At 43.5% G+C, this 20401-nt stretch overlaps 1 protein-coding gene across 1 annotated transcript in view; it reads right to left on the reverse strand.

The window, feature by feature from the left end:
- kdrl (kinase insert domain receptor like) overlaps positions 1-20040 on the reverse strand; it is a 40907-nt gene extending 20867 nt beyond the window's left edge. Inside the window, exons 1-11 of the mRNA XM_027018188.2 lie at positions 19682-20040; positions 10435-10531; positions 9066-9262; positions 7462-7583; positions 6240-6399; positions 5982-6118; positions 5627-5798; positions 5338-5461; positions 5021-5187; positions 3825-3981; positions 1932-2043 (exon numbers count right to left, since the gene is read on the reverse strand). Of these exons, the coding sequence (XP_026873989.2) occupies positions 1932-2043; positions 3825-3981; positions 5021-5187; positions 5338-5461; positions 5627-5798; positions 5982-6118; positions 6240-6399; positions 7462-7583; positions 9066-9262; positions 10435-10531; positions 19682-19739 (1503 nt within the window). The 5' untranslated portion in view covers positions 19740-20040. The remainder of the gene's footprint in view (positions 1-1931; positions 2044-3824; positions 3982-5020; positions 5188-5337; positions 5462-5626; positions 5799-5981; positions 6119-6239; positions 6400-7461; positions 7584-9065; positions 9263-10434; positions 10532-19681) is intronic.
- Between the last annotated feature and the right edge of the window lie 361 nt (positions 20041-20401).

Genomic DNA, 20401 nt, shown 5'->3' on the forward strand with positions numbered 1-20401 from the left:
CACAGGCATAAATGTTAAACTTTCTGATACTCCCTGGTTAGTAGACTACTTTAAGGATTTTGTATATTTTGTCAGTTATTTCATCAAATGCACCGAGCAGTGAGGACTCCTGCAACATAGATTCTCTTCCAAGACAGACTGAAGAGGGTATAAACATTAGGCTACCTAACAGGTCTAAACATGATCATGTCTGGTATTGTACAGTATTATATGACATGATATTGTATTTGAGACTCTATGACTATATTAGCTGTCACTAAATTTACTCAATGTATGGGTGCCTGAGCCATGACCAAGTCAGACTCTGAGCCACACCCCTCATACCTCCCTCCTGTCTGGCCACTGTGATATGCCAAGACCCCCTTTTGTCTCTCTTTGTGCAGTTCCAGGCTACAGTCTGAACAGACACTCACAACTCTGTTGTTCACTGCACAGGAATTTATGGGAGGTGACAGAAAGGAATTCACTCTCAACAAATCCTAACCCTTTCAAAGTAGGCCTTGTTATCACTGACCTCCAGGTCTTAACAATAAAAGGTGCCAGCATTTTAGTTACAAGAGCTAGGAAACATTCAAATATATGTGCAGTACACGTTGTAAATTAAACACTTTCAAAATTAAGGACCATGTCACATTTGCTATATGATTAGGAAAATAATTCTAAATATTTATAATTTATTATGTATAAGCTAGCTAGCTAGCCAGTCAGAAGGGCTTGCGTTTCTTGTAAAACTGCTGATTTGCAATATAGTTCAAGTTTTCTAAAATGACTTGCTGACTGTCTGGGTTTACTGATTGTCGTTAGTGAACTATAGATCAAAGATAGAGGAATGCTGCATACAAAAGCATGTGCCTCATTAAGCTTAAGGTGAACAGCTTTGGTAACAAGATCCCCTGGGATGATGTAGTGGGCCTTGCCAATAACACCAGTGGAGCGAACATAGCACCTCATTACCTGAACTGTATTACACCTGAATGAGCTCTGAGGTGATATGGTCAGGAAAGTTAAAACAATGCTCATGGTTGTCTCATAACTTTGTGCGGCTTGGATGCATGAAAGACCACCTTGTTGCTAGGACTGTAAAGAAAACACAGAGTAATCCAGAACCACAATCCAGGAGTACCTGGAGAGGCAGTGCACAGCAGTCAGCTGGTCTGGTGTGGCTGCCGAGACAAGTGACTGGTGCCACATCTGCTAGTGTTCTAGCTTCTAATTCCCATTAAAGACTGACAGCTTTTATACGGTAAAGATAGATAAGCTGAGGCTATGAGTATCGATGTGTACTGAAACACACACACACACACACACACACACACACACACACACACACACACACACATACACACACACACACACACACACACACACCACACATACACACACATACATACACACACACACACACACACACACACACACACACACACACACACACATACACACACACACACACACACCTGTGCACACACATATTGTGAACTTTCTATGTTACCTAATAAACTCTGGTTTGTTGGGAAATTCAGTCCAAGAACAAAGTAACATCTTACATAATTAGTTCCAGTCTGCAAGGCATTCAAGGCAGACTAAAATTACTTTCTGTTTGCACTGAGTGGATTGCATTCTGTTCTTTAGAAATAGCAGTTAGCAATTTGTGTTTTTTGTCAGATCCAACCTTTTCAATTGATTTTTTTGGACAAAATGCCTTGCTGCTGTATTTTGGCATGTTGGGTTTCCTCATTCTGCGCTGTATGTGATATGCTGTGAGTTACATCTGATTTAGATTTGGCCCCTTTTTTGGGGCTCTGAGTTCAGCTCTTTGCTTTAGGGTGTTTTAGGATCAAGCCGCTATACATTTTGGCTGGTTTAAAAAACAATAACTGTGGAATCAAGTTTCAAAGTACACTGTAATCAACATACAGTATTATACATACCTTGTTTATGCCATTTATCACTTTAGTGGCAGTGGAGATTTTCTCAGTTTCATTAGATGGAAGGGTATGGTTGGAAGAGATTTCGTTTGGATAAGTGGTGTAAAATCTGCACCTATAAGATAAAGACAAAAGGAATGTCATTGTTTAGAAATCTGTCAGAAACAAAGGATGTGATTAAGTCAGACATGTTTTGTGCAGTTCTCGATCACACAGAGTTTTTGAAAGTCGATGTGCATAATCTGTGTGAAATATGCAAGATGTGCATGAAACATTCAATATGCAAGAAATATGTAGATTCTCTGTTTATGATTTGGCTGCAGAAACCTCTGACAAGAAGAGTACAAAGAGGAACCTATAGTCTTTGATCATCTTGGCAGGACATACACAAGGAAATACCAGAGCATATAGCATATTCTGAGGAGCTTTCACAAAATACAGCTTCCGTTGCATAAAACCTGAAGAAAGTTCGGGGAAAATCAGTTCTTTCCACAAGACTGAAGAATATATATATTTTTTCCCCTCTTCTGTCTCAGTGTGTTTGGCTGTAATATTGTGAGCAGGGGCCCACAGGACAACAAAATTGCCCTCCCTCTGCATCCTTCTGAGAAGAGCTCTATATGGATTAATGGGAGTAGAGACCAGAGAGGAAGTGTCAGCATGACAGGAAAGGCTGAGTCACACGTCACACTCAGAGGAAACACCCCCTACTCTCTGGCTGCCTGAGATAAGGCTGATCCCCAGGCCTCCCTGACCAACAAGGAATAGCTGTTAACTTCTCACCCATCTGATTACGAGCCACCCAGGAGAGCCTCCGCACCACTGACACCAGAACCACTGCCCTCACCTCCATTAACGCTCTACACTCCTGACCTTCCATCATCATTGACATCGCAACCCCGTCGGCAAACGGTCATGGCTTATGTATGATAGGCATTGCTCTTTTTTTGCTGACAGAAGTCAATTTTTGTTGTTGTTGTTGTTGCAATGTACAGAGGAACGTTTTGGAATTTTCTCCCAACCCAGGAAACTATTCTGATGGATGTACTTACTCGCCCCACCCGTAGATGCCGATAACAGGTCTCCCCAAACGTTACATTTTTGTGCATTTGTTTCTATTATCTTTTAAATGGCACCACAAGGGTGTGCTGGGCATTGCTCATTTACAATATTATTTTCGTGCCATAGCATTATTTGATCGACAATTACTCGTAATCAAAATTACTACTTGTCAAAGCACACCACCTGATGCGTAAGATCATTTAAGCTTTTACTCTGTGCTTTCTAAAAATGTTCCCATTTGCCAGTGCAGAAACCCAGTTCTATTGTTTGGCTGATCTTACAATCCCACACTCTCCTGATGACTGGCTCGGGCACTATGGGTGGATTCGTTGTGTTTTTTCAAATATTCACTAACAGACTCACATTCACACTGTGGCACAACACAAGCTCTGGCACCTCAGAGCTAACTGCTCCAGAGTGCAGAAGAATCTAGAGATGTAGCCTCTCTTTACCTCAGGTGGGTGTCAGTGTGACTCTTCTGGTTCAGTTCTGACTCAGTAGAGCAGGGGAGGTTAGCTGTTTTGCTCCAGCTTGCGAAACAATAACTCATTAGTCTCACTAGTCTATCTGGAGGAGATTTTAAACTTGATTGTTCTTTAAATGAGTCATATTCATTTTGTCTACTGAGGTCCTACCATGAAGGCATTAATAAGACATGGCAGATCCTCATGAAGAGTCATTGATTTATAAATATTCTTTCTAAGTAAAAAGCAAGGAGAACAGTGCAGCTATGGAGAGACAGAAAAAGCACAATGACCCCAGCAAGTCTTTTATGGTAAAGGCAATGGCTAAATATAGTGGTCTATAGGAGACCTTGGGGCAAGGCTGACTCACTCTGTGAGATTGGTGTCCAGGTCACATGGTTGCCACAGCCATCTGATGCTGGGCATGGGGTAACCAGAAGCAGTGCAGGTGAGCTGCTGACTCTGGCCGTATCTGTAGGTCTGAGGCCCTGTGGCTGCTACCTCCTCCTCAGAGATCTTGGGCTTCACTGTGGGCACATATGAAATCGTGGTTAGTGTTTCAGGGACATCTACTGCACCAAGCACACAGACCAAAAAAAAGGTCATTAGGTCATAGGTCATAGCAATAAGCACATAATACGCATTACCTTAGTAAACAAAAGAGATTGGCAAAAAAAAACAAACAACAAGGGAAGGGAGGGAAAGAGAGTGATAGTGAAAGAGAGAGAGAGAGTGAGAGAGAGTGAGAGAGAGAGAGAGAGAGAGTGAGAGAGCGAGAATGATAGCGAGAGAGCGAGAGAGAGAAAGAGAGAGTGAGAGAGAGTGAGAGAGCGAGAATGATAGCGAGAGTGAGAGAGAGAGAGAGAAAGAGAGAGTGAGGGAGAGAGAGAAAGAGTGAGAGAGAGAGTGAGAGAGAAAAAGAATGAAAGAGAGAGAGAGAAAACGCTTATATAATATAATTAATATAGAACCGACTTCAAGACTTCATGAATGTTGTTTAGCATAATACTCACAATCTTTCAATTCTACTTTCATTGTTGTTAATTTGGTTTTGGGCTATTATGAATAGTTTAAAGCTGGAGAAGTGTACGAAACACACCGCAGAGGAGGAGTTTGTGTGTAGGATACTATTAATACGGTTATTTTATGTTGTTAAAATAAAGGTTACTGACAATGCAATATGATTCGGTGGAAGTCTCTGTAAGGTTTTTGGCCCTGTCTGCAACTATGAATAAAATATTTTTGAGCTTTCAAACTGACGTTTTCCTTCAAGGAAGTTCATTACATCTGCACATGATTATAATCCAGTCTCTGCGTAGAGTCCAGCGTGAGGCTGAGTATGAGATCTGCCTGTAGTGCCAGAGATCCCTCCTCCGCGCTCCTTCGAAAGCCACTAATCAGCTCCTCCTGCGCTCGCTACATCAGCCAAGATGTGCACCGCAACACCTCCACCAGCAGCTGCCGTTGCCCCAGCGCTGGGCCAAGTGTGGCTGAGGCTGGAGGAGACTGGCAGACATGTCCATGACCCCTAATGTGTTTGGCTGCGCTGCTTTGAACCGCGCGTACCATTGACCTCCAGCGTGTAGCTGAGGCTGCTGTTAAGGCCCTTTTCCTGGTTCCGCAGAGAGACGGTGAAGACCCCAGCATCTGTCTGCTTCACCTCCTTGATGATGAGATTAAAGCCCACTTTCTCGTAGTATAAGAAGTCCGTGATGAGGACTCCATCCTTGTACCTATGAAGGTTTGCCACGGGAAAACACAGGGCTTCGTCAGTGTTGTTCACAGATCGAGTTCAGCATGCGCTAATCATCGGGATGTGTGAAACAGTTTTTACTACTCCTAGGACTATGGCCCCCAAAACGACTGCCATGTGATGAACTTACCAGGCTATTTTGTCTGGTGCAGGCACTGCATAGACTTGGGGCTCAAATGCAAACTTTTCACCTTCTCTAGAGTAACTTATCTTCTTGTTTCCTCCCTTGTAGGTCACATTGAGGAATGGATGCTCTGCAGAGAGCCAAAAATAAATAAATACAAAATTAAAGTCCCATTTCGCATTGTCCTGCTAAAACACCACGGTGAAAAAGTAATCCTTTCACATAATAATTATATTTATTACTAATTATTATTAATAATAACATAATAATAATAAAAGTTCTTTCACATGCTCACCATAGACGGTGACCATGACTGTGTCAGCCATTTCAGAATCAATGAGCTTCCCGGTACATTTGTAGGTGCCGTTGTGCTCCATTGTGATGTTAGGTATAATGAGATCTTTTTCCATTACTATTACTGAACCAGCTGCTGACCTTTTCTTATTTTGTTGAAAACTGGGATTTATCTGGTATACAGAACAAACATTTACTTAGTGATCACTGATCTGGACAATGGTACCTTTACAATTGTATACCTTACCAGGTACTCTGTATTGCAACGGTGTGATTTAAGATGTTTTGGTGTGTCAATTGATTCACCCCTGTGGATGTATTTAAATGAGCATTTTAGGTGTATCCTAAGAACTCACTGGGCTGTTTTGGAATTCCCAAACAAACTCGATCTTGCCATTGAATGTGGTTTTTCCAGAACAGCTGAGGACCAGAGTGTCTCCGACCGGGACTCTTCGATGCTTTGGAGTTATGCGCACATTCTCCAGATAGTCAGCTAAACACAATGCAGAAAATGCAACATGAACATACATGACTGAGTATGACAGATTACGCACAACCAGGTGGCTTTGCTAGCCCCTGCACTTGAGCACTGTGTGTTCAAGAAAGTCACTCACTTATGCGTATGGGGATGAAATCCACTGTGACTCGCTGGCCTTTCATGCTGGTGGCACATATAATCTGGCTGTACATGTCATACGGACCTATTGGAATCTGGAAGCCCTGTTTTGGGTCCCATGTAACTCCTTTCTTGATTTCAGGCAACATTGGGGGATTCTGAAACAAAGAAAGATAAAATAGAAGAGGTCTTCTACAACTTTATCTGTCTGTAGTTCTTTCTCTGATTATTACTTATTAGGAGAAAACAAGGATGAAGCATTTACAATCATGTCATTACCACAAATGAGCGTTTCTTTTGTATTAATTAGCATGTAATAACATGAAACAGCAAACAGGATTTCAAAATATTTATAGCCATAACCTAGCATCACTTTGCATCTTTTGTTTGCAGTGCTGTAGCGTGATGTTAGTAAAGTAGGAAGGAAATGGGTAGGACCAGTGCCACTGGTGTTGCAAACGCAGGAAAATCACAGCTATCAGTGCCATCACTGAGAAGTGTTTGTTCTTGGCAAGGCATTGAGTGCCACAGTTAGGGTAGTCCTAAAAATGCTGAACAAATGCAAGGGTATTTGCAAAAAGGCTGTCTGCTATTCCCAAATTCCTCAACTGGAACCCGCATTGACATTTTAAGTTAATCGAGCTCCTGGACCTCTCTCTCTGCCAGCTGCTGTTTCCTACCTGTACTTATCGTGCATAATGCACAAAACAGAGGTGGTATTTATAGTTCCGTTTCTATTCTGGGATGCGGGCTTTGGGAGTCTCCGACCATCTTCCTCTTCTTACAGGAAGCAGACAGGATGACTCTCTGGCCCGCCCCGAGCTTCCCTGCACCTCTGCCCCATGGCTGGGTGCATATGCATGCTTCAGGAGGGGGTGAGGAGTGTGAGGAACCGAGGGGAGCCCTGACTCTCGTGCCCTCGTGGAGCCACAGCGACTGCCTGACTCCGTTTAACGTCAGCAAGTTTACTGAAACTAGGCGAGGACACTTAAGATAGGCAGCTTCCTCGGCGGAGCCTTCTCATATCATGACAGAGAAAGAAATGTGTTTATAAGTCTTATCATATAAAGGGCATGAACAAGCAATCAAAGTAATCTAAAAATAAAACCATTGTTCCATAAAAAAGAAAAATGATAATGTGTGAAACAGCATGGTTGAAAAAAGTAAATAGTCAAGCATCACAATGCATGAAGTTACATGTTGGAAAAGAAAATTCTCACCGTTTCCAAAATGACACTTTGTTTAGGAAATGTTGTTCTGCAAGGGACTTCTAATGTTTTATCATTTCTGTACATATTCAGGACAGCATTTTCGAAGTTTTGTACAAATGGATGATGATGATCTGTGGACAAAATATGAATAATATATATGTAAAACTACTCACCACATCACCAACCACTGTTATTACTATTCAAATGTGTGGCTACATGTATTTTTCAGTTCCAAAGTAAGCTGTGTTGTTCCTTTGATGTTAATGAGCTCAAGGATTAATTTAGCAGACTTTGCACAATATTTTTCTTTGAACCATAAACCCAACAAAAACTCAAGGCAACAACTGGGCTTCCAACCCAGAAAAGTGATAAAATATCCCTGACTAAGTGAGACTGGTTTCTTCTCCAAACAGCACATTACCTCACACAGAGGTGCATAATCGGGCCATTAAATCGCCATTACTCACTTTCTTTCACAGTGCAGTCATACTGTGAGATTGGCACAGTACAACAAGCTCAAGCTTTACGGCGACGGCATCAATGAAAACGAAACCTTTAATAACAGTTTACATACACGTGCGCTCGTCAAGCAACAGTGACTCCCTGACTCACTTTAACGTCAACACGTTAACTGAAACAAGTTGAGGACATACATAGATATCTGAAGGTCCCGAGTCTAATGACGTGTTTGTCGCCATGTTGTCGTGGTTCAAGCCTGAGCTCAACCCGGCACAGGTTTGCCTCACACTAATGGAAAGGCCGAGGACAAACATGATGAAAGGCAGGCGTAATGTTTTATGTAACGTTTGGGGAGGCACGCGTTGTGGGTGGCTGTGAGGCTGGGAAAACCAGAAGCCTGAGCAGGAAATAATAGCCAACGACCAGGGTTTCCGTCAGGATCCGCTTCCGTCTCTCAGGAGAGACGTCTCTTTGTCGCTCTGTCCCCAGACAGCAGGGTTCCGTCTGCCGAACGCGCCGTATTTACATATTCCTTCTCTGAATGTAATCATAGGTGCAGAATTGCAAATTAGCTTCGGCATTGTGTCGCCTGATTTATGGCTTTGATGGAGTCTAGGTGAAGTGTGTGCCGGAGGCATTCATAAAGTTCTGCCTTTTTTTTGTTGTTGTGGGTTTGAGTTTTCAGTTTTGGAGCAGCTCCAGCCCCTGTGTTGCACCGCGGGGCATCAGGTCTCTCGCTGACCATATCTCTGGTCTGACAATTAACAGGAACTGCAATGGGATTTTTGAGCAATAATTTTTGAGTCCATTTAGACTGAAAGTCATCTACTTCTCCCATGAAAAGAGAAACAGTTGCATGCACATCAGAGAAGAACAGCAATCTTATCTGTGCGTGTAAATAACAACAGTCACTGATCAAATTCCAAAGAAACTACTGTCCCATCCACGGTTTGTCACGCAGTACTGTTTTGTCTGAGGGCTGACTATAATTGTGCATGGTAGTAGCATTCAAAGGGAAGGGTCCAAGACCCTCGAAACATTTTCTTCTTACCGAGCTGAAGATAACACTTCTAGATCTTCTAGTTTAAGCTGCATTTCAGTAAGGGTAATTCAAATGAGCCACTCGACCAACTTGCCCACGGTTGGTGACATACCTTTGACGAACACATAAGTGGAGCGCTTCTTTTCGCTGTTATTCCGGTAGCTGCAGGTGTAGTAGCCGGTGTCTAGGTGGCTAAGTTTGTGTATAATCAGCCTGCTGCAAGTTTTGTTGTTCATGTACTGTTCAACTTGAACCCCTTCAGATGTCAGATTCCTATTGGCCAGACTCCACTGCAGCTCGGCATGTCCCCTAACCAACACAATTTGATAGTACAGATTAAAATTCATAAGAATCACACTTGTACTTAAACACTGTATGATCAGTATAATGTCAAAATTACCATAAACAGAAAGGGAGTATTAAATGATGTTAATACTGTGAAATCTGTTTGTTTATTACAGAGCTATAGAGTAACTTATGCAGCTCATGGTACAGTATAATTCACATGGAAATGAAAGTTCATTCATATGTGGCAAAATTGAAATCTAAGAAACCAACACTCAACAGCAGAGATGCCGTGATCTCACACGTCTCCATCTATATTCCCAGGATGTTTGATGGTGTTTATTTTGAAGTGTTTGAAAGCTGCTATGGTAATGTTGTGTCATCTGATAAGTCAAACTTTCACATGGGAACATTGCTTTTTTGGAAAATGTGTTCTATAATGCATACTTCAAATAATATCCTTTAAAAAAAAGATCCCCATAAATATCCCCTAGGCACACCAAACATGTCTGACATACCAGTGGCTTTGTGGACTAAAGGGTCAAACTGCCTCTTTATCAAGGGCTGGACAAATCAGCTGTATCAGAGAGTCTTTTACTAGGCATGTCCTTGTAGGGAAGCGTCACAGTAGACAGGACCACAGAGGCGAGCATTCCCAGCGTGGTTGCAGCCTCCCTCGATATTGCAAAAATGTGTTTGTTTCAGCCTGGTGACCCTCCCCTACCTGACCTCTGTTTTTCCTGAAGAATCTGGGATGAAGGAATAAAATGGGACTACACGTCTTTTTTCCAGATCTACCACTAGTATCCGCTCTATTGCAAGTGCAGCGATAAGATAAAGTTGTGACAGTAAGAAAATCTAGAAAAAGACTGGTTCCAAGTATCCTTCTTCTTCAAAAACAGGATTGGCCATTCATCTGCTCTGAAGCAATGCAAGATATACCAGTGATGTGTTTTTGGAGGCATGGTTAGAAGGACTCATCCAGCATCTGTTATAAGATATGGAAAAAACTCCCACTTTGGAGACTGGAGCCTAAAAATTCTTTAGATTACAGTGCACTAGGCCAGCATTTAAGGTTCTCTGTGTGCGTGTGTGTGTGTGTGAGAGAGAGAGAGAGTATGTGGTGATAGTAGCAGTAGTAGAAGAAAGCACTATTTAATTTCATAAGATGTGTGTGGGGGAGGAGAGTACAGTACCTGCAGTGGAGGATGATAGATTGTCCAACATGCCGCACTTGTGTGTTTTGCATTGCACACCCCTGTGGACTTTGCGACTGAGGTCGCCCTGTCAGGCCTGCGGGAAACACAACACATCAAGGCCATCAGAAACAGGCCATGCTGCCGCCACTCTCTGGGCAGACGCGGTCTCGTTAATGCGCACGTGCGCGAGGGCTCGCTGCAAAGCTAGGGTGTCTACCAGAACACAAAGAGACTTCAAGTTTGTGTTGTTTCAAAGAAGGCAGTGTGCTTCTCCTGAAGCAGAACTGAATTTTGGGATCTGAAGTTCTTGAATGATGCTACTTTTTCAGAAATTGCCTCAAGTAGGGACAGTGTATTATCGTGCTCTTCAGTAATTTGTTTGTTTTGCTTTCTGTGCGTGCCTGTGCGGCTCTGCTCTGGTCCAGCATCTAAATCAGCATCTAATCTACACTCCCGTGTGTAGCACTAATAACTGGCTAAATGGAGTCCAGTGTGTTCCGAACAGCTGGCAGAACTCTGGAACAATGGGCCTCATTATTCAAGCATGCGCATGGTCATGTTATGATTGTAAAGTGAGCATGCTACATTTCCCATTCCAATTTCTGGATTTATCACCGTGATCCAGACCTTATAGCCCTCAGTCAAACATTTTTCATTCTTGTTCTTCTTCATTTCCTGTTGTGCGGGACTATCCCTCAATGCCTCTAAATGATAGCCACTAAACAGATGTTTTCCAGCTTGAATAATTAGCCATGACTGACCATGAGTGACACGACATGCCAAGCATAAGCTACAGCGAGGAGAGAGAGTACAGAGAAGTCCATCTGCAGTCACCAGACATGCACTCATCAAGGGTAAAGAAGAACATGAGAAAAATCATGGCTGACCCTCACACTCCAGCTGTCCTTCATCCGTCTACCCTCACTGAGGAAACTGAGGATAAGAGACCTGAAGTGCTGGACCAGTCAACACTTAATGGCTTCTTTCTTCAAGCTACGGCGTGACACTTCTCACAGCCCCCAAGACAAACGCCCTGTGCGCACCCTTTCAGAATGTTACTGCACATCCTCACTAGATTTGCATTGTTACTGGCAATTTAACTTACTGTAGTGTATGTAATGTACTGTATATATCCAGACCACTGTAAGGTTGAGCATGTGCGTGACACTAAGGAGGTTGGGCGGAAGAACAAGTGCGCAGCTATGTCCCCCTCCCAGAGGTGACCTCTCGCTCAGCCCATGTGTGCTGAAAACCAGAGAGAACCAGGCTGACCCAGATGGGTATGAACAGTATCCACAAGCACATCCCTCAGATCACTGAGTAATAATGGAGCTTCTTGCTGAACATTGACCTCTCTCTCTCTCTCTCTCTCTCTCTCTCTCGCTCTCGCTCTCTTTCTTTCCTGCATGCGATTATTACCTGCAGGTGGAAAAGGAGATGAAACATTATTGGACTGAAGAGTCACGCTTGCGAGGCCGTTCCAAGTTGCTGGAGACGGGGGGGGAGCAGTAGTCAGCAGAGCAAAGCACTGACTCACTCCTTGCTGCTATAAACGGGTGACTTGCACTTACGAGAGGATTCGTTCTTTCGCTTCCCTGCCGGCCCGTGTTTATGGTGCCGGCTTGCTGCTCGTGTTACCAATTACGGGACGCTTCTTTAAATGCGCAGCCTGTTTAGGGATGTTGCATCAAATGTGTTTGTAGAAAAAGGAAGTCAAGGGAATTGCAAAATACCCATCACCCTCTTTTGCAGTTCAAAATTATTCGCAGTGCTTGCACTGCAAAATTCACAGTGCTTTAACACAGCGTTGACACCCAGATGTATTTTTACAAACTCTCACTACTTCTCTATTTCTACCTTACGAACATGCACACACAAATGTTCCAGTCAAATGTTTCTCCTCCTCCTCCATCCTCAGTCCCGCACAAACCCACCTCCAAACGCGCATGCAGATACGCACGAGGAAAAGTAAAATAAATCTCTTCTTTGTATTAGTAAAGTATGGGAACATATGAAAGCACAGCTGTAGTCACAGAATGGACTTACTCCACCAATGCTGCTACTTAATATGCACTTCCTCCCAGTATGCCATAACATCATTGTTATCTTAGGGTCCAAGGTTAGTTAAGGGGAGAGGTTGTTTTTCGAGCTTTTCATGCGACGCCCACCCCTCTTTAAGCATGATACTGCTGCACTGCCCAGTCTGAGCCCTGGACCCCTGTCACATCACAGCCTACCTCAACCCTTCTCAGCTCATCAGAAAGCACTTTGCAACTCCTGGTCCTCGAAAATTGCAGGTGTAGTTTTTTTTTGTTTTCCATGCCAAATTAATAAGCAGAAATGGGTTTTTTTTTTAGGAAAGCAGAGGGAATTCCATGCGTTAATGTATGAAATTCACAAAAGCAATTTGTGAGCTGTGTTGTCTTTCATGATGGGTCAAGAAAACTTAAAATCAAATGAGTGACTCTGTCCATCAGTGTCCATCAAAGTGTCCATCAGTTCTCAGAAATATGAAGCTCATCGTTGCATTGTGAACAAAGAAATAGCTGGGATGGTTATTTATAGTCCCAGCAGTCAGCGTGAGACTACTTGATTTTGACACCTGCAAAGATGTACCAGTGTCATCTGGTAGCTTCAGTCTGCATAATGTCTTCTATGCTGGTGTCAGCCAGTAATCACGCACATGTGTACCCACATGCACGTTTCCTCTCCTTTGATCCCCCCCCTCGCAGATGTGGACCTGCACAAGACATGCTGGACAGGATCACGACACATGAAATTCACAGACTCTCTGTGCTATCTCGTCACACCTGCTCTGTTCAGTAGGAGGTCGTCCGCGGTGCTTAAGAAGAGCTCATCATCCCCGTCTCTGAGCCGACGTGCGCCCCCCCCACCTTACACCCCCACCTGCCCCCTGACTCTTGCGCAATGTTGACCTTGACAAGCAGCTTGCAGCCTACCCCCCCCCCCCACCCTCTGGCAGCTGCATTCCGCCACAGTGCCTGAAAAATGCCCAAAAGGGGACTTGCTGTAGCTTGTGGGTTGGGAAATAGCTTCCTTTAAAGCCGATTTAAACATTATTGGACAAGCATGAAAATATGGGGCATGTGGTGCTAGTGCTACATAGGTTGACATATTAAGTCATTTTTAACAAGCCTCATTTGCTCCCAGTTGTTAAACTGCAACTGATGTTAAGTGGCTTATTACTTGGGTACCTATTCATAATTCATGCATACGTGTGTGTGGAGTCAAGTGAAGAGCATGAATCTGAAGCAAACCATGATAAACTCCCAAGCATGTCTTTCACTGTGTTCCCCTGTTGTTCTTAACAACACCTTTTAATGCTACAGGCTTGGCTGTGATCAAACAGGAACCAATTTGTCAAGAGGAAGCATCGATACATGTGCAACTAAAGACTTCCCCCAATGCTGTGTTAAATAAAAAAAAAGTCCCTAGAAGATCGATGGTTTGTCTAGAATTAGTCTCCACACTGACTTGGGTTGCCAAACACTGGGTTATTCAATTGGATTTACAATAATTGATGCCAGAGTAAGCATGATCGAGAATGAATCAGACCTTATGCATGAGTCAGACTCCATAGAACTGCACATCATCAATGCCCTGAGGCTAAAGTTGCTGTGTTAGTCCTGTACAGTCTGTGTGATGAGGAAATCCCTCTCACAGCCCTGGCAGAGTTGGGAATAATGTGCGGAATTCCCTCCCTTGCAGCTGGCACAAGATTCCCTGTGCTTCTCTTCCGCTCACTGTGTGATGCACCGTGCCTGTAAAGCTGTCTCGGAGGAGAAATTATTTTTCTGGGTACAAACAACAATAGAATATGGAGGCTTGTTTAGCTTTGGTGCTATGGATACTGTGATCGTGACATTGAGAAGAAAAGACATAAAAATGTTAAATGAAAAAAGACATCCAGCAACGTATCCACCCATGGACATATGAGACAAACAGAAGGTAACAGCACCGAGCGACCACCACATTTAGTTTCCTGCCTCATTATTCAGCCATCTTATCATTGTTCTTTCCTTTCAGGGGAATCCTTAAAGGGAAAGAAAATATAAAGACTTTTATTTCCACACATGCACAGTTCTCTTCATTGGAAACATTTGTTTACTAGAAACACCTTGTAGGAGTATAGTCAAGTGACTATTTGTTGCTATGTGCAGGACCACTTTTGCGTGACAGATCACTCTTAACCCAACAGGCAGAGTGTCGCATGTAAACACTACAGCATGTAAACACTGTGTTTAGTGGTGTAGAGGCAGTGGCAGTGGGTTGTGTTTAGTGGTGTAGTGGGAGTGGCAGTGGGTGTGTTGAGTGGTGTAGAGGCAGTGGCAGTGGGTTGTGTTTAGTGGTGTAGTGGGAGTGGCAGTGGGTGTGTTGAGTGGTGTAGAGGCAGTGGCAGTGGGTTGTGTTTAGTGGTGTAGTGGGAGTGGCAGTGGGTGTGTTGAGTGGTGTAGAGGCAGTGGCAGTGGGTTGTGTTTAGTGGTGTAGTGGGAGTGGCAGTGGGTGTGTTGAGTGGTGTAGAGGCAGTGGCAGTGGGTTGTGTTTAGTGGTGTAGTGGGAGTGGCAGTGGGTGTGTTGAGTGGTGTAGAGGCAGTGGCAGTGGGTTGTGTTTAGTGGTGTAGTGGGAGTGGCAGTGGGTGTGTTGAGTGGTGTAGAGGCAGTGGCAGTGGGTTGTGTTTAGTGGTGTAGTGGGAGTGGCAGTGGGTGTGTTGAGTGGTGTAGAGGCAGTGGCAGTGGGTTGTGTTTAGTGGTGTAGTGGGAGTGGCAGTGGGTGTGTTGAGTGGTGTAGAGGCAGTGGCAGTGGGTTGTGTTTAGTGGTGTAGTGGGAGTGGCAGTGGGTGTGTTGAGTGGTGTAGAGGCAGTGGCAGTGGGTTGTGTTTAGTGGTGTAGTGGGAGTGGCAGTGGGTGTGGCAGTGGTGTAGAGGCAGTGGCAGTGGGTTGTGTTTAGTGGTGTAGTGGGAGTGGCAGTGGGTGTGTTGAGTGGTGTAGAGGCAGTGGCAGTGGGTTGTGTTTAGTGGTGTAGTGGGAGTGGCAGTGGGTGTGGCAGTGGTGTAGAGGCAGTGGCAGTGGGTGTGGCAGTGGTGTAGAGGCAGTGGCAGTGGGTTGTGTTTAGTGGTGTAGTGGGAGTGGCAGTGGGTGTGGCAGTGGTGTAGAGGCAGTGGCAGTGGCAGTGGGCATAATGAACATTGTAGATGAAGTGGCAGTGAGTGTGTTGAGCGGCATAGATGGAGTGGCAGTAGGCGTGACGAGCATTGCAGAGGGAGTGGCAGTGGGTGTGGTAGCAGTGTAGAGGGAGTGGCAGTGGGTGTGGTAGCAGTGTAGAGGGAGTGGCAGTGGGTGTGGCAGCAGTGGGAATTATGAATACTGTAAAGGGTGACTGACACTATGGTTGGAAATTACATACCTATAAAATGTAGCTATTAGACAGGTATACCTAACACAGTAGACATTGGATCCATTGTGCATGGGAGGCATTTATTTTAATTTTTGCTTTCACTGACAAGCATAATGTAGTCTGTTAATCTGACTGTTTTTCATTTTTAGGCTTGTATTTAATGTTCCGTGCCTTTGAATTCTTTCTTTCTTTCTTTAGTTATTTATTTACTTTTGCTGTTGCTGTGGCTACCAGTTATACTGAGGTGACATGAACATGCTTATTTCCGTGACCAGCTAGAGGGGATTTGTGGGTGTTCTGTTTTAGTATTTCATGGGGAATTATTCATGGTACCAGGCTTTCAGCCCACAAGTAGTACAAATTTTACGAGTAATACAATTATTTCAAGTACAGTTTTGGAGCTGATGGCAGATTTACAGGCACAAGTTTAATATGTTGAGGAGACTGGTGACCACCTGGCAAAACAGCAGGCTGCTACAGCATTTGTAAATGCGAGGCCTGCATCCCACATACACTGACATTCATATACCAGGTTATGCAAGGTTAAGACTACAGCAAAGGAGAACTGTTTTTATTAGTTTGTAGTTTGGTCTTCAGAGATTGGTGAGCTACTCCTCCCCAATTTGAATATGAATGTGTGTAATAAGGAAACAGAAAAACACATGGCCAAATTGGGTGACCACTTTATGCAGGGTTTTATTAGTTATAGAACAGTCAGCTAAGACTACTGTGTAGACTCTGAAGAGGGACAAACAGCACAGGTATCACCCATAAGTGGAGCAGAATCCCACGGTTCTCACCTGAATTTTTGAGCAGTTTGAACAGTGATGAAAGGGGATTCACTGGGAAATTACAATACAAACATTCATTCACATTCATTCACAGATGCATAGCTGGCTCACAAACTCACCTGTATATCACAGGAGAGGAGCGAAGCTATGATCCTGGCATCATCCCAAATAATGCAAGCAAACATAAATTTGCATCAAATGCAGTTTCTATTTCAGAGAATGTCAGTTTGTCAAGCCCTGATATGCTGGAGAGATAAATCAGCAGCCAACATTAACAGCATTGCTAATATTTCAGCGAGACAGCAGCCTACTGCGGTGTGGCTCGAGGGCGAGACTTGGCCTGTGTACAGACTCGCTGCTCACCTTCGCTCCTCCGCCAAGGGATGAGATCGCCTTGCACTTGGCTGACCCCTGCCTACTGTGTGCCTCCCAGCCTCCTCTAGTGTTGAATCACCACACACACACACACACACACACACACACACACACACAAAAGACTCGAACAAGTATGGAACAGCTTATAAAATCTATATGTTTGTAATGTTCTTCATTACAGTAAGAAATGAAGCCAGTAAGAAATATTTAAAAACTGGTCCTTGGGCAACATTTAGCACCCTCAGTCTACATTGGTGAATTACTGAATACAGCATAGACAATCTCTAGTGTTAATGGTTCACAATTCCACTGGACTGTAGTTTTCTGGTTAACCATTGTGTGCTGAATAAGTTCTTAGGGTGTGGCAAACCATTTAGATCACAAGTAGGCTAGGGTCAGTGCCAAGTCTGAGTCTTTCTGCCTCCATGGATCCCAACAAGGGCCTTTTCAGTTTGATGATTCAACCATGGGGAATTTGGTTCTTCCATGGGCTAATGGAAGGTAAATAGCAGTTTAGTTCCTCATACTGAACAGTGAGCGCGAAGTCAGAGCTAATACTTTTGTGGAAAGAAACCATGATACCAGTGGACTACAAACAATTCCCAGTGTCAGCCACGAACAAGCCTCACCTCCAAATGTAAACGCAAAAAGAGTTGAACAAATAATAAAAATATAAATAATAATAACACATTTTGAAAACCTTCCTCACAATACAAACCTATGAAAATGCAAATGTCACAAGAATATGATACTGAAAATTACTTCAGGATGTCCTGTCTTACATTTACAGATCTTGATGCATTTATAGTTAAAGGTAGCCTACGTGTAAACTGTTATTTTCTCTTCCTAGACAGGTGGAGAAAAAAACCACAAAAAACAGGCATAAGAGCAAAAGAAATATTGCCTGGCTCCTCTGATAAGGTAAAAGTCTGCTCTTCCCAAAGATCTAGTGCAGATGATGTATTCAACAGTGAATTGACAAAAAAATCAATCAATACTTGTACTGAGATCACAGTACAAGCACTGAGGGTCTAGCTGCCTTTCCAAAACACATCACTATCATGAAGATAACTTTGTCTCCACTGACCCTTTCAAACGTCCAAAAGTGTTTTATCTCGGTATCTTCCAGCCCAGCACTCTGCTTGTAGAGCACATCCACAAGACCACATGTGACTAAAGAAACTAAGGAACGAAACATGCTGCTTACATCCATGGCAGTATTTCACAAAGTACGATTTCTCAATAAGCCTGGTTAAGCCTAATCTTCTTCAAAAACTATTGACTATGTATAGTAAATACTTTTTTTAAAAAAAGACTGTTTTAACTTAAAACATTATTATGTTACATATTATGTCATATCATTGTTACATATTATGTTATCTGAACAACATTGCTCAACCTATGCTGACATGAAAAAAGGTAAGTTTTGATAACAAAAAGTAAATAAATAGATAGATAATTACAGTGTCTGGTTGAGAAATCTCAACATTCCCCAGTGGGTCTTTTTGTTTGTTTGTTAGGGAGACTAACACTTTTCACTGACTGGCCGTACAAGGAGCATGGAGAAGGAATCTTTACTCAGGTAGTTTGTCACGTTTCCCTGACCTCTGAAGCCAGAACAATTCCAGGGTGCCTCCTGTCTCTCCGTCCGCTTCCTCCGCGCGTCTTTCCCACGCTCAATATGTGGATAGTGGAGGAAATCTACTTGGAAACCTTGTAGACAAAGACAAAGCTTGACGACCCCCCCCCACCACCAGAAAAAGGCAACCAAAAATTGTGTCGGCAGGAGTATTTCCTCTGTTAGGATTAGAGCCGGAGGCTGCTGTTTATTTGGACACTAAGAGGACTACATGTATCAGCGTCTTTGGCACAAGGCAAAGCAACATCCACCTTTTCTGCTATTTTATTTGCGACGTGAGAACAGACAGATGACCGGCAAAGTATCAACAATGTACTTGCTCCTCTAAACAGACATTCTCTTTTCAAGACGGCGATCAACCTCCCACACTGTAAACTTGACAAATCCTACGAAATAAATGTTTTCACGCTGATAATGAAAACGGCGTTAACATATTCAGACCATATGTTTTATTTCTCTAGATGCAAAACATTTTTTTGCATAGGCCAATGCAGTCTATCATATTTGTTAAGTCACCAATGGCCAATCGTTTAACGATAATTAATTAATTGCACGAGAGCCAAATTACATTAGTCGGCGCGGGGGTGGGGAGCGCGCGATGACGTTCGGAGTCCGCGTGCAGGTACAGTGCACAGTGGGCTCAAGTGCCTCCTGCGCACTGAGAGGGAATTGCAATGACTGACTAGGGCACATTTTATTAGCAGCCAAATCAAAACAAATCCACACTACATTAGAGAACAGTTTGCCTTTTACAGCACAGAAAAAGCACGTATTTCAAATGCTCTCAAACACAGCTCCAGTGCCGACCAAACGTTAATATAGATTATTTGTTTTTTAAGAACTGCGACATCCATCACATTCAGTTTTGCATTATAGATGGGCTATACAAAAGTATCACGTATAATCACCGATTATATAAAACTATATAAAATAATCTTAAACCGAGTCAAAAGGTCCTAATTTTATCAGAATGAGACGTGACAGACAGGACAAATGTGAATGCACTGAAGGGTTACCACTTACCACTTGTTGAACAGTGCAGAAGCACGACTATCAATATCGCGCTTTGTTTAAGAGTCATTCCGGCGGTTCAGTGTCCCGGTAGCCTGCAGTATTCCAAACAACAAGGCGTCTTTAGCCAAAACCAACCGCAAATCAGATAAGGTACTCGGCAAGAGTGGTTTACACCTCCTTGTGCAAGGTTCCCTTAATCAAACCGCCTGTGCTATAAGTTCAAGATATTAGCATCAATGTATCAATGGTGAACAGAAACGCCTCAAACTCAGCTTCTGTCCCTGTCCCGGCCAAGTCAAGCAGCAAGAGGTTTAAAAACCAGCACTCCAGGGCAGGTGCGGTGCTCGCTCTCTCTCTCTCTCTCTCTCTCTCTCTCTCTCTCCCCCCCCCCCCCCCCACTCTCTCTCTCTCTCTCTCTCTCTCTCTCTCTCTCTCTCTCTCTGGATGGTTTTACGTTACATTAAAAATATCAAGCCTAGAAAAAAAAAACCCAAAAAAAACCAAAACAAAACAAAAAAAAACTGAATTCGGTCCGTGGTACTGCAACTCAAACAAAATGACTGAAACCCTTAAAGGTGCACCAGCGAAGAACCGAAGCGATTCCCATGCAGCTACTCTCCCGTTCACTCACTGCAGACTAAGACTTCAGACACCGCAAGGCGCGAGACGGACGCAACGTCATAGTCTGGTGAACTTGGACCGCGTGCTAAGTCTGTGCCCAGGCTGTTG

The sequence above is a fragment of the Electrophorus electricus genome, chromosome 12, assembly GCF_013358815.1.
Source record: "Electrophorus electricus isolate fEleEle1 chromosome 12, fEleEle1.pri, whole genome shotgun sequence".
NCBI classification, from domain to species: Eukaryota; Metazoa; Chordata; class Actinopteri; order Gymnotiformes; family Gymnotidae; genus Electrophorus; species Electrophorus electricus.